Raw genomic sequence first — 13,969 nt, 5'->3', positions numbered from 1 at the left:
ACACACGTCACACACCTGTCACACACCTGTCACACACACGTCACACACCTGTCACACACCTGTCACACACACGTCACACACACGTCACACACCTGTCACACACCTGTCACACACACGTCACACACACGTCACACACATCACACACATGTCACACACACGTCACACACCTGTCACACACACGTCACACACACGTCACACACACGTCACACACACGTCACACACATGTCACACACACGTCACACACCTGTCACACACACGTCACACACCTGTCACACATCTGTCACACACATGTCACACACACGTCACACACCTGTCACACATCTGTCACACATCTGTCACACACACGTCACACACCTGTCACACACACGTCACACACCTGTCACACATCTGTCACACACACGTCACACACACGTCACACACATGTCACACATCTGTCACACACATGTCACACACACGTCACACACCTGTCACACATCTGTCACACATCTGTCACACACACGTGACACACATGTCACACACACGTCACACACCTGTCACACATATGTCACACATCTGTCACACACACGTCACACACCTGTCACACATCTGTCACACGTCTGTCACACACACGTGACACACATGTCACACACACGTCACACACCTGTCACACACACGTCACACACCTGTCACACACCTGTCACACACCTGTCACACACACGTCACACACCTGTCACACACACGTCACACACCTGTCACACATATGTCACACACCTGTCACACACACGTCACACACCTGTCACACACCTGTCACACATCTGTCACACACCTGTCACACACACGTCACACACATGTCACACACCTGTCACACACACGTCACACACATGTCACACACATGTCACACACACGTCACACACATGTCACACACATGTCACACACGTCCACACCTGTTCACACACCTGTCACACATCTGTCACACACATGTCACACACCTGTCACACACACGTCACACACCTGTCACACACCTGTCACACATCTGTCACACACCTGTCACACACACGTCACACACCTGTCACACACACGTCACACACATGTCACACACATGTCACACACGTCCACACCTGTTCACACACCTGTAACACATCTGTCACACACCTGTCACACACCTGTCACACACCTGTCACACACACGTCACACACATGTCACACACATGTCACACACACGTCACACACATGTCACACACATGTCACACACGTCCACACCTGTTCACACACCTGTCACACATCTGTCACACACCTGTCACACACCTGTCACACACACGTCACACACCTGTCACACACCTGTCACACATCTGTCACACACCTGTCACACACATGTCACACATCTGTCACACACCTGTCACACACACGTCACACACACGTCACACACATGTCACACACATGTCACACACGTCCACACCTGTTCACACCTGTCCACACATCTGTCATGGACCTGTCGACATGGAGGTGGCCTGCCAACAGTTTTCAGAGATGACTTTAAATGCAGTGCTGTCTGGAAGGAACAGCACTCTGCCTTTACTGTACTCTGTGCTTTAGTGTGGAGACTTCCTCATTGTAACAAAGATGTCATTCTGGAATTTTCTCACTCTGACTTTGCCGACCACTGACAAGCTGCTAATCCTTGATGACTTCAATGTCCGCATGTCTTGTCCTTCAGAACCTTTGGTTGGGGAATTTCCACAACGTTTGGAGTCATTTAATTGAACCCAGTCTGTCAATGGCCCTACACACAAACAGGGAGACACTCTAGACCAGGGGTCTGCAACCTTTTACACCCAAAGAGCCACTTGGACCCGGTTTCCACGCAAAAGAAAACACTGGGAGCCGCAAATACTTTTTGAAATCTAAAATGAAGATAACACTGTATATATTGTTTTTTGTGCTTTGTGTGAACAACTAAAGTAAGTAAGTAAAGTTTATTTATTAAACACTTTTCACAGACAGGCAGTCACAAAGCGCTGTACACAAATATTAAAATAAACAATACAATCAATAGACATTATACACAATGTAAAAGATCAAATGTAAATAATGTAAAGAATATAAAATACGTAGATCAACAAAAGGCTTGTTTGAACAGAAAGGTTTTTAACTGCTTTTTAAAAGAATCCACAGAGAAACTAAGGTGTGTTGCTTATGAAATCCATGAAGTGCTACAGAGAAAATTACATTTTATTTATGTAATTAACACATTTTGAACTCTTAAAGAAATATAACAAAAGCAAAGACACCCAGCTGAACTAAAATGACCCATGTAGCAAACAAAAACTGTTATGAGCCGCCACCCTTATATCGCCTTTGGGCTGTTGGAGCCTTGACCTGACTTTTAAAAAATAATTGGAAAAAAAGCACTATGCTGCTGAAAAATGAAAAATAGATATTTGCAAAATTCTGCCTAAATATATATTTTACCTGGTTAATGTGTGTGGCGGGGCATGGTCTGCAGCGCCGCTGCAGGGGAGTCGGACGCACCTGAGCAGCACCCGCAATCACGCCTCGCCGCCTTAAAGCCTGTGCTCTCTCTGCTGTTGTGTTGTCGGGCTGTGAGCTGAAAAGCTACAGCCGGCTGTATGCGTACAGCAACCGTGTGTGAAAAGTGGTCAATAAAGAGATGCTGAAAAGCATGTTCATGGAAACATCGTCGGGTCTGCCGTGATGTGTTTACAATGAGACTTCTGCTCCTGAACCTCTGCGCACAGCGTCTGCAAATCTTTACGCAGGACTGTAAGCTGTCATCTGTGAGGCGTGAGCGGTGTTTGTTTTTAACATAGTTCACAGTGGAGAACAGCTGCTGACATAATGTGGATCCAGATCCATAACTGGCCTATCTGGGGTCGAAAGTCTTGATAAATGCATGGCGTTTCGGCGGGTACACCGGCTTCTGCACGTGTGACGCTTATTTTGAGCAATGAAAAAAATAATAAGATATCATTTTATTTTTATATTTCAAAATCAGAATAATCTTCAAATTTAGAACTACATGTTAAAAAAAAGAACTAAACACAAATAAAATGCACTTCAGCGAAATACTTCTTCTATTTTCCCAAACCACCCGGAGCCGCAAAATAAAGACTAAAGAGCCGCATGCGGCTCCGGAGCCGCGGGTTGCCGACCCCTGCTCTAGACTTTCAGTGATCGTTGTAGAGGTGACTGATGCTTGTCCATCTGATCATAAACTCATTTTACTCAGTATCCCCGTTCCTCACTCACCTTCTAAACAAACCCTGACCCCCCTTTTTTTACCCTATAACATCTCAAACTGCTCCCCAATTTTCAGCTCCTTCAGCCACCTTTAAATAAGGTTCTCTTCGTCCCAATCACCCAATGAGCTACCTGCATGCTTTAGTTTTGCTTGCACCAACATTATGGACTGAATTGCTCCTCTCAAACGCAGATGGCATAAATTAAAAATTCAGCCTTGGTTAAATAATGTCACTCATGCCGCCAGACAGGAACGCAGGGAAGCAGAACAAAAATGGAAGAAAGCTCCATGTCTGTGGAGGGTCTCAGTCATCCAGGTTATGGTAATCTAAGGAGCTTGAAAAGAAAAACAACTGCCAAGTTTCTCACACGTTTTTCAAACCTTGGCTCATGTGATGAGGCTCATGATCAATAGCGGGTCAATGGCCCTCTTAAGAGGCACTCCCACTAAGGCTTAAATACCTGGGACTCTGCACCATTTGCTCTTAGAAGTTTCTAAATAATAAAACGTCTTCAACAAACGTAAAGAAATCCAGTCGCCATTCTTTCCAAGCTCCTTGTTTTTTACCAAGCGTTAGAGACTGTTTGAATAACTATCAGCACACCATCGAGGCACAAAAGGCAAATTGTAAGATTATTACAAAGATTTTTGGTAATCCTAAAGTCTGTCCTGCATCCGACCACTACAGCCATCTCTGAGACTGCCTCACACACTCGTGAGTGATAATATCACAGCACATATTCTGGTCCCATCTCCAAACCCTCTGAACCACTAATATACTCATCTTTTCTTTACTGCTATAATCATGCACATGAAACTGACTACTTGCGCTCTGCATGTGTTCTCTACACCATTTTCTCAGAGATTTGCTGAAGTCAGTTCTTAACATTTCACTTGTTGAAGACTAAACTTCAAACAGAAAAGCCCACGAACAAACAGGAACTGAAAGCTTCTGCAGTAAAGGCCTGTCAGAGCATTAAAAAGGAGGGAACCCAGCATCTGGTGATGTCCATCAGTCCAAGACTTCAGGCTGTCATTGCCAGCAAAGGGTTTTCAACCAAGTGTTAGAAATGACTATTTTATTTTCAGTTATTTAATTTGTCCAATTACTTTAGAACCCCAACATGCTTTAGTTCCTCACACATAAATAAAGGTGATTGATTGATTTTAATGAAAATCTTTGAGTGAATCAAAACTGAAAGTCTGAACTTCAACTGCATCTGAGTCGTGTCAGTTCAGATTCATTATAGTGATTTACAGAACCAAAGTGAGAAAAGTCACTCATGCTAGTGACCCTAGCCAAATGCAAGCCTAACAAAAAAACAGTCAACAGAAAAATGAAAAAACACTGGTGACATCAAAGACCTGAAAGAAATTTAATATCACCATCTGTGTCTCTGTGACCTGTTTGTGTGAGACTGAATTAATTTGCAATTACATTTACAGAAATCAAAAATGTAAAATAGAATATTTTCTGTACCTTTGACACATAAGAAATACAACTACATTAAAAACATACATATTGAGATCAGGAGCACTGCAGACAGTCATCTGAAAACTAGCAATCACTAATAATGATGCCCATCATCTCCCAAATGCACCGAGTAACCTTGTTGTAAAGAACTCACAGAAAATTCTGAAATTGTGATTAAATATCAACATTTTTCACAGTATAACACATTCTCTTTGTTTCACTGCTACAACCGCAACTCCCACTGCTGCTCCCAGAGCCGATCCCACTGGTCCTAATAAAAATCCAACACCTGCTCCTATCCCAGCAGCCTTCAGGACCTTATTTTTATTCTCCGCCCGTCTTCTTGCTTCTTCTTCTGCTATCTCTGGATTTTCTGTCTGAAGCCGTTCCATCTCTTCTCTGATGGCTTTCTCAGCCTCCTGCAGCATATCATTGGTGTAGTGTGTTCCTCCATTTTTCTTAACCATGGTGTTGATCTTCTCCAGCAGCTCTTTGACCTGACAGCGATCCTCACTCTTGTTGTTAAAAACGTGATATCTTCCTCCACACTGGCGGATGAAGCGATGCAGAGCCCGATTTCCACTGATTGATTTGTCGATGTCGACTCCGTTTTGCAGATTGTCTCCATACGTGAACAAGACCATAATGTAACGTGCTGCATCTTCTCCAAACATCTTCTGAAGGATTTTAATCGTTTCTTCTTCTTCACTTGTGAATCTGGTCGACTGGATCACAACCAGGAACACGTGAGGACCAGGAGCAGCAAAGGTGATGCATCTAACAATCTGTGTAACCACCTCATCTTCAGACAGGGTGGTGTCAAACAGACCTGGAGTATCAACTACAGTCAGTGTATGACCATCCACCCGGGTTGTTTCTTTCTGACACTCCAATGTTACAGAAGAAAAAGAAGAAAAAGACTGAAAAGCTTCTCTTCCTAAGATGGTGTTTCCAGCTGCACTCTTCCCTACTCCAGCTTTCCCAAGCAGCACCAACCTCAGGTGGAGGTCATCTGCATCTGCTGAGGAAGATAAATAGATCTTGTTAGTGGGCAGCGTGGATTTTGTGTACATAGACATGATTCAGCTTCAATCTTGGCAGATTAGTGTCTGTGTGTGGCTGCAGGAATGCAAAGATAAGAGCTATGTCTCTGGCCCATCATTATACATGATTCTGAATAAGAGAAATGATTAAGTATGTTTTAATTGTTTAACACAGAACAGTATTAAAACCTGTTTAATCCCAAATTTTCCCTGCAAAATAAGTGCATGCATTTTACTCCTTAGACTTCCACCACAATATGTTTAATTTTTTTAATGTCATGGGGGGTTAGAACAGCAACAATTGTTGCTGATGGGATTAAATTGCTTAATAGTGATTTATATGTGATTTTGCTGATAGTAACTGATCAGAATATTATCAGGTATAAGTTTAACCAATATAACAAATAAAAAAATATCCATCTATTTTCTTCTGCCCAGGAAGCATCCTAGTCAGATGTCCGAACCACCTTAACTGGCTTGTTTCTGCGATCTCGTTCTTGCGGTCGCATCCAAAAGTCATGACCACAGGTGACGGTAGGGACACAGATCGACTGGTATATCAAGAGCTTTTTTTTGTGCTCAGCTCTCTCTTCACCACAACAGACCGGTACAGAGGTAGCAATTTATCGATCTCGCCCCTGACCCGGACTGGGCACTCCACCCTTTTCTAGCTGAGGACCACAGCCTCAGATTTGGAGGAGCTGTGACCTCGCCCCCAGTGATGGACGAGCTGTCCCCATCATCCCCAGACTCTGCTTTCTCTGCTGGACGTACCAGCGGGATTAAAGAGGTCCTCGAGGTATTCCTTCCACCGCCCGGCAATTTCTTCCATCAAAGTTAACAGCATCAACAACAACCCACACTGCATGGTGCCATGTACACTTATGGACACCCTTGTGTTCGAACATGGTCTTTATTATGGACAATTCAATTCAATTCAGTTTTATTTATACAGTGTCAAATCACAACAACAGTCACCTCAAGGCGCTTTAAGGTAAAGCCAACAATAATACATACAGAGAAAAACCCAACAATCATATGACCCCCTATGAACAAGGAGGGAGGGGCGGGGCCATCTGCAGTTGGCCAGTTCAGGTAACCAAACTGTGGTTTGCACAGAAATCCAGTATCAGAGCACAGCTCGGGTTCAGATCTGGCAGGCCGTTCCTCTCACGCCCCTCCAGGTTTCAATGTCATTGCCCACATGAGTGTTGAAGGCTCCCAGTAAGAGGACAGAGTCCCCAGCTGGAGCAGCCTCAAACATCCCACGCAGGGACTCCAAAGATGTCGGGTACTTTAAACTGTTGTTTGGCGCATAAGGAAAGATGACACTCAGCTGCCCATCACACATTGCACCTGACCACTACATGGCCTCCTGCAGGTGGTGGGCCCATGTTCCTTCTTCGGGCTGTGCCCAGCCACGCTACATGGACTAAGGTCCAGCATCCAGGCACTCACCCTCGGACACCCGCCCTGGGCATGGCTCCAGGTTGGGGACCTGGTGGGTTACCAGGTCCCCGGGCAGAGTGAACTGTTCCCTAGGTCTTTTACTCCTAGGAGTTTTTGAATTGCTCTTTGCCTGGTTAATCACCCAGGACCAATTTGACATGTGAGGGGATATAAATGAAGGGGATATAAATATATTGTGGCAGGGCGTGGTCGGCGGTCCAGCAGGGAAGGCTGAGCTGGGAAACTGCAGCCGTGTGTGTCTGTGAACAGCAACCAAGTGTGTAAATAAAGTTAATGCTGTGGATATCTTACGGTGGTGCTGAAACCCAGGACGGGGGCACAGCAGATCTGCAGCTGGGTTAGCCGGGGAAGGAGCTGGTCCACATGGAGGCCAAGATGGTGGCCACACAGCAGGAGCAGGAGGCAGTGTTGCAACGCCGACAAGAAGAACTGCAGGACCTGGTTGAACGCTGCACGCAGCAGATTGCGAGTCTGGTGGCTCAGCCCCGGTCCTGGTCGACTTTGCCGCCACCCCCACTGGCATCCCTCAACTGCATGGGAGTGGCTGATGTCCACACTGTTTCGGCACCTGTGCCGGCCTCCAGGTTGTGACCAGCCAGGACGCAGCATGCCCCCGCACTCATCCCCACTCCTCGAGTGGGAGTGGCTTGTGCCCAGCCGGGGCCTGCGCCTGTTCCTGCTCTCAGGACAAGGGCTGCGGAGCAACTGCTGGGCTCACCACCAGCTCACCCACCTGCTCAGCCCAAGCTGGAGGTCAGCACGTGGAGGGCGCGGGAGGAACCTTTCCCGCCGTTGCTGGAGGTGGAGAAGGCACATGAGGGGCTTCTCCAGCCGAGAGCTGTGGAGGACAGAGGTTCCCTTCATTTCTGCATACTGATTAGTCTGTTCCTTCTTTCCACATTATGCAGTTTTTTTGTCTTTTTTTTCCTATGTGCATTACAGATGCTCAATAAAAATCCAGATCTCAAATTTTATAGTCATGGTAAAAAGAAGGTACACATTTTCAGTTATTGGGTTTTACATATCTAGAGATAATTTAGTATTTAGTTTCTCCCAGTTTAGTTCTAGTTAGTTTTGCCTCAGTGTCCATCTGCCTTTTGTTTTTTTGCCTTTTTCTCTAATAAACAGCTCGCTTTTCATTAAGTCATAGCTTCGTCTCTAAGTGTCTGCTTTTGGGTCCGCACCTCTAACTCCACACAGTCTGCAGTCAGACTCTGACAGCAGTGATGTTTTAGTGTGATATCATTGTGTGATCTCTGCGGAGCCATTTTAGTTCACTCTCCTTCACAGAGATGCTTCAGCTCATTGAGGTTTGCAGCATTCATTCATGCAAAGCGATCTAAGCTCTGCAGCAGCTCGTTTCTTTTGTTTTTCAGCTGTTCTGTTGGAGATTTGCTGCTGTGCTTGGATCTTTGTCCTGTTGATGACACAGTTTGGTCCAAGCTTTAGCTGTGGGACAGACATCCACTCAGTTACTGCAAATACCCCAAATCATTTTTCCTCCACCGCCGTGGAGGTGCTTGGTTTCCTCCAAATGTGCTGCTGCTCATGATGGAGAAAACACAATATCCATGTTGGTCTTGCAACCTTTCCAAACCAGCTCCACTTGTTCACTCTGTTTCTAATTGTGCTGTCATCCAGCTCTTGGGTGTTCCTGTAAGCTTTGAACACGCTGACCTCTGGTTGAGTTTGCTGGATGTCCACGTTCAACATCAGAAAAATCCTAAACCATTCCATCATTGTACCAACAAGGAAGAGAACGCTAACCACAAACTGGCTGAACAGGTTTACTGTATGAACATCAAAATAAATCTCTTAAATCAGTTTGTCATAAAGTCACCGCTGCAGACACCAACCGCGGTCTTTTATGGTTTGGTTCCTGCAAGCCATGTAAAATAAATCTGTTTCCAGCACTGCATGGAGCACATATTTCAGGTTTTGGAGTTTCAACCAAATGTTTCACAATAAAAACAACAGCGGGACAAGAGACATAGGACACAGGACACAGAAATAACCAATCACAGTTCAGGTTAGCACGTAGGTCTTTTTAAATTGTTATCATTTATTATATAACGTTAGTCTAATCAGTAAATCAGAATAAAAGTTGTAAATGTACTTACGAGCTTGTGTGCCGGCCATGTTTGCTAAAAAGCTTTGCACCGACACCTTCCTGCTGCTCTGTGCTGTACCAACGGGATTGTTCCTTCCTTTAAACTGTATCACATGCAACAACAACACTCCCGTTGTCACATCAACACTTAGTTAAAGTTGCTGCAGGGCAGATTCCAGAGAGAAACCAGCTGTCATTGGCCAGCCACACAGTGATGTCACAACCTAAACAACCTGCAGTCCCAGAATGAGGCTGAAATTTCTCTTTTAGAGGAAAACTTACCCTGGTTTAGTCTGGGTATCAGACAGATGGCAGGTCACTCTGTGGGAAATCCATCAGCCCCACCTGACCCCTCAAATCACAGATTCTGTTGTTTAATGGAGCCATGCAAAATTCATGTTCATACTATGAAAACTGTCTTCTGAGGACTTTGAAGTCCAGCATCGTGGGAAAGTCTTGAGTCACTCCTAATTTCTTATATTTTGTTAGAAAATATGTCGTTTTCATAGATTTATTGAACAAATGGGAACAAACTGGTGATGAAACAGGCCCAGAAGAGGACCCAGATGCAGGACTCCAGACAAACTATAAAAAGAAGCTTTTATTAGGTGGATTACCACCATAGATGACTTTGCCTAGGAATAAAATTATTAAATGAAGTGAATGAAATGTTTTTTATTATTTTTATATACACATTGTGATGTGCTCATGAAAGAGTTGGCACTCCGTGTTTTAAAGGGTTGAAAGCTTCATTCAGTGCTTTACTGAACTGAATTATCATGATTGACATGTTGAAGTGCAGAGGGTTTTGCAACATGCTTACACATCATACTGGTTACCAGTGTTGGGGAGTAATGGAATACATGTACCGCCGTTACGTATTTAACCCTTGTATGGTGTTCGTATTTTTGTTACTCAGCCAGTGTTCATGGGTCTGGTGGACCCGCTAGAGCAGGGGTCAGCAACCTTTAACACCCGAAGAGCCACTTGGACCCGGTTTCCACGCAAAAGAAAACACTGGGAGCCGCAAATACTTTTTGAAATCTAAAATGAAGATAACACTGTATATATTGTTTTTTTTACCTTTATGCTTTGTGTGAACAACTAAAGTAAGTAAAGTTTATTTATTAAGCGCTTTTCACAGACAGGCAGTCACAAAGCGCTGTACACAAATATTAAAATAAACAATACAATCAATAGACATTATACACAATGTAAAAGATCAAATGTAAATAATGTAAAGAATATAAAATACGTAGATCAACAAAAGGCTTGTTTGAACAGAAAGTTTTTAACTGCTTTTTAAAAGAATCCACAGAGAAACTAAGGTGTGTTGCTTATGAAATCCATGAAGTGCTACAGAGAAAATTACATTTTAGTTATGTAATGAACACATTTTGAACTCTTAAAGAAATATAACAAAAGGAAAGACACCCAGCTGAACTAAAATGATCCATGTAGCAAACAAAAACTGTTGTGAGCCGCCACCTTTTTAAAAAGTAATTGGACTTTAAGGCGGCCTCGCCGCCTTAAAGTCTGTGCTCTCTCTGCTGTTGTGTTGTCGGGCTGTGAGCTGAAAAGCTACAGCCGGCTGTGTGCGTACAGCAACCGTGTGTGAAAAGTGGTCAATAAAGAGATGCTGAAAAGCATGTTCATGCAAACATCGTCGGGTCTGCCGTGATGTGTTTACAATGAGACTTCTGGATGCTAAAATGAAAGCCTCAACATGGCATTTAATCTGTTATTAGACTCAATTGGCTTCTGTCAAACTGTAAAAGAACCCACCCACCACTTTAATCACACTCTAGATCTTGTTTTAACATATGGCATAGAAACTGAACATTTAACAGTGTTTCCTGAAAACCCTCTGCTGTCTGATCATTTCCTGATAACATTTACATTTACAATAATTGATTACACAGCAGTGGAGAGTAGACTTTATCAAAGTAGATGTCTTTCTGAAAGTGCTGTAACTAAGTTTAAGAATATAATCCACCCACTGTTATCATCTTCAATGCCCTGTACCAACACAGAGCAGAGGAGCTATCTGAACGCTACTCCAACAGAGGTCGATCATCTTGTTAATAATTTTACCTCCTCACTACGTACGACTCTGGATACTGTAGCTCCTGTGAAAACTAAGGCCTCAAATCCAAAGTCCCTGACTCCGTGGTATAATTCTCAAACACGTAGCCTAAAGCAGATAACTCGTAAGCTGGAGAGGAAATGGCGTGTCACAAATTTAGAGGATCATCATTTAGCCTGGAGAAATAGTTTGCTGCTTTATAAGAAAGCCCTCCATAAAAGCCAGAACATCTTACTATTCATCACTGATTGTAGAAAATAAGAACAACCCCAGGTTTCTCTTCAGCACTGTAGCCAGGCTGACAAACAGTCAGAGCTCTACTGAGCCAACAATCCCTTTAACGTTAACTAGTAATGACTTCATGAACTTCTTCACAAATAAAATTTTTATCATTAGAGAAAGAATTACCAATAATCATCCCACAGATGTAATATTATCTACAGCTACTTTTAGTACCATTGATGTTAAGTTAGACTCTTTTTCTCCAATTGATCTTTCTGAGTTAACTTCAATAATTAATTCCTCCAAACCATCAACGTGTCTTTTAGACCCCATTCCTACAAAACTGCTCAAAGAAGTCTTGCCATTAATTAATGCTTCAATCTTAAATATGATCAACCTATCTCTAATAATCAGCTATGTACCACAGGCCTTCAAGGTGGCTGTAGTTAAACCTTTACTCAAAAAGCCATCTCTAGACCCAGCTGTCTTAGCTAATTATAGGCCAATCTCCAACCTTCCTTTCATATCAAACATCCTTGAAAGAGTAGTTGTCAAACAGCTAACAGATCATCTGCAGAGGAATGGCTTATTTGAAGAGTTTCAGTCAGGTTTCAGAGCTCATCACAGCACAGAAACAGCTTTAGTGAAGGTTACAAATGATCTTCTTATGGCCTCTGACAGTGGACTCATCTCTGTGCTTGTCCTGCTAGACCTCAGTGCTGCGTTTGATACTGTTGACCATAATATCCTATTAGAGCGATTAGAACATGCTGTAGGTATTACAGGTACTGCACTGCAGTGGTTTGTATCATATCTATCTAATAGACTCCAATTTGTACATGTAAATGGAGAGTCCTCTTCAGACACTAAGGTCAATTATGGTGTTCCACAGGGTTCAGTGCTAGGACCAATTCTATTTACATTATACATGCTTCCCTTAGGCAGCATCATTAGAAGACATAGCATAAATTTTCACTGCTATGCAGATGACACGCAGCTCTATCTATCCATGAAGCCAGGTAACACACACCAATTAGTTAAACTGCAGGAATGTCTTAAAGACATAAAGACCTGGATGGCCGCTAACTTTCTGCTTCTTAATTCAGATCAAACTGAGGTTATTGTACTCGACCCTGAAAATCTTAGAAATATGGTATCTAAGCAGATTCTTACTCTGGATGGCATTACCTTGGCCTCCAGTAACACTGTGAGAAACCTTGAGTCATTTTTGACCAGGACATGTCCTTCAACGCACATATTAAACAAATATGTAAGACTGCTTTCTTCCATTTGCGCAACATCTCTAAAGTTAGAAATATCCTGTCTCAGAGTGATGCTGAAAAACTAGTTCATGCATTTATTACTTCCAGGCTGGACTACTGTAATTCACTATTATCAGGATGTCCTAAAAACTCGCTGAAAAGCCTTCAGCTAATCCAAAATGCTGCAGCAAGAGTACTGACAGGGACTAGAAAGAGAGCATATTTCTCCTGTTTTGGCTTCCTTCATTGGCTTCCTGTTAAATCCAGAATTGAATTCAAAATCCTGCTCCTCACATACAAGGTCTTAAATAATCAGGCCCCATCTTATCTTAATGACCTTGTAGTACCATATCACCCTATTAGAGCACTTCGCTCTTGCACTGCAGGCCCTACTTGTTGTTCCTAGAGTATTTAAAAGTAGAATGGGAGGCAGAGCCTTCAGTTTTCAGGCCCCTCTTCTGTGGAACCAGCTTCCAGTTTGGATTCGGAGACAGACACTATCTCTACTTTCAAGATTAGGCTTAAAACTTTCCTTTTGCTAAAGCATATAGTTAGGGCTGGACCAGGTGACCCTGAATCCTCCCTTAGTTATGCTGCAATAGACGTGAGGCTGCCGGGATTCCCATGATGCATTGAGTTTTTCCTTCCAGTCACCTTTCTCACTCACTATGTGCTAATAGACCTCTCTGCATCGAATCATATCTGTTATTAATCTCTGTCTCTCTTCCACAGCATGTCTTTCATCCTGTTTTCCTTCTTTCACCCCAACCGGTCGCAGCAGATGGCCCCGCCCTCCCTGAGCCTGGTTCTGCGGAGGTTTCTTCCTGTTAAAGGGAGTTTTTCCTTCCCACTGTCGCCAAAGTGCTTGCTCATAGGGGTCATATGATTGTTGGGTTTTTCTCTGTATTTATTATTGTGCTATCTACTGTACAATATAAAAGCGCCTTGAGGCGACTTTTGTTGTGATTTGGCGCTATATAAATAAAATTGAATTGAATTGAATTGAATTGGTCCCGAACTTCTGCTCACAGCGTCTGCAAATCGGGGCTTTCATCTTTACGCAGG

The 13,969-nt window shown here is 43.4% G+C and overlaps 1 protein-coding gene across 2 annotated transcripts; it reads right to left on the bottom strand.

Annotated features, from left to right (window-relative positions):
- Window positions 1–4,594: 4,594 nt before the first annotated feature.
- Window positions 4,595–9,443, bottom strand: LOC116336130 (GTPase IMAP family member 7-like). 2 transcript variants are annotated; one of them, XM_031759918.2, is made up of 2 exons: window positions 9,345–9,443; window positions 4,595–5,732 (listed from the first exon to the last, which is right to left on the bottom strand). In XM_031759918.2, the coding sequence occupies exons 1-2, from the start codon at window positions 9,361–9,363 to the stop codon at window positions 4,903–4,905; spliced, it is 849 nt and encodes a 282-aa protein (XP_031615778.2). In that variant the 5' UTR covers window positions 9,364–9,443; the 3' UTR covers window positions 4,595–4,902. The 2 variants fall into 2 exon arrangements, with proteins under 2 accessions (XP_031615778.2, XP_039473985.1); XM_039618051.1 differs by having other exon boundaries at window positions 4,595–5,729; window positions 9,345–9,421.
- Between the last annotated feature and the right edge of the window lie 4,526 nt (window positions 9,444–13,969).

Source organism: Oreochromis aureus, linkage group 10 (assembly GCF_013358895.1).
Source record: "Oreochromis aureus strain Israel breed Guangdong linkage group 10, ZZ_aureus, whole genome shotgun sequence".
Lineage (NCBI taxonomy): Eukaryota > Metazoa > Chordata > Actinopteri > Cichliformes > Cichlidae > Oreochromis > Oreochromis aureus.
The sequence above is the reverse complement of the archived record's forward strand: the minus strand, read 5'-3'. Positions and strand labels throughout refer to the sequence as shown.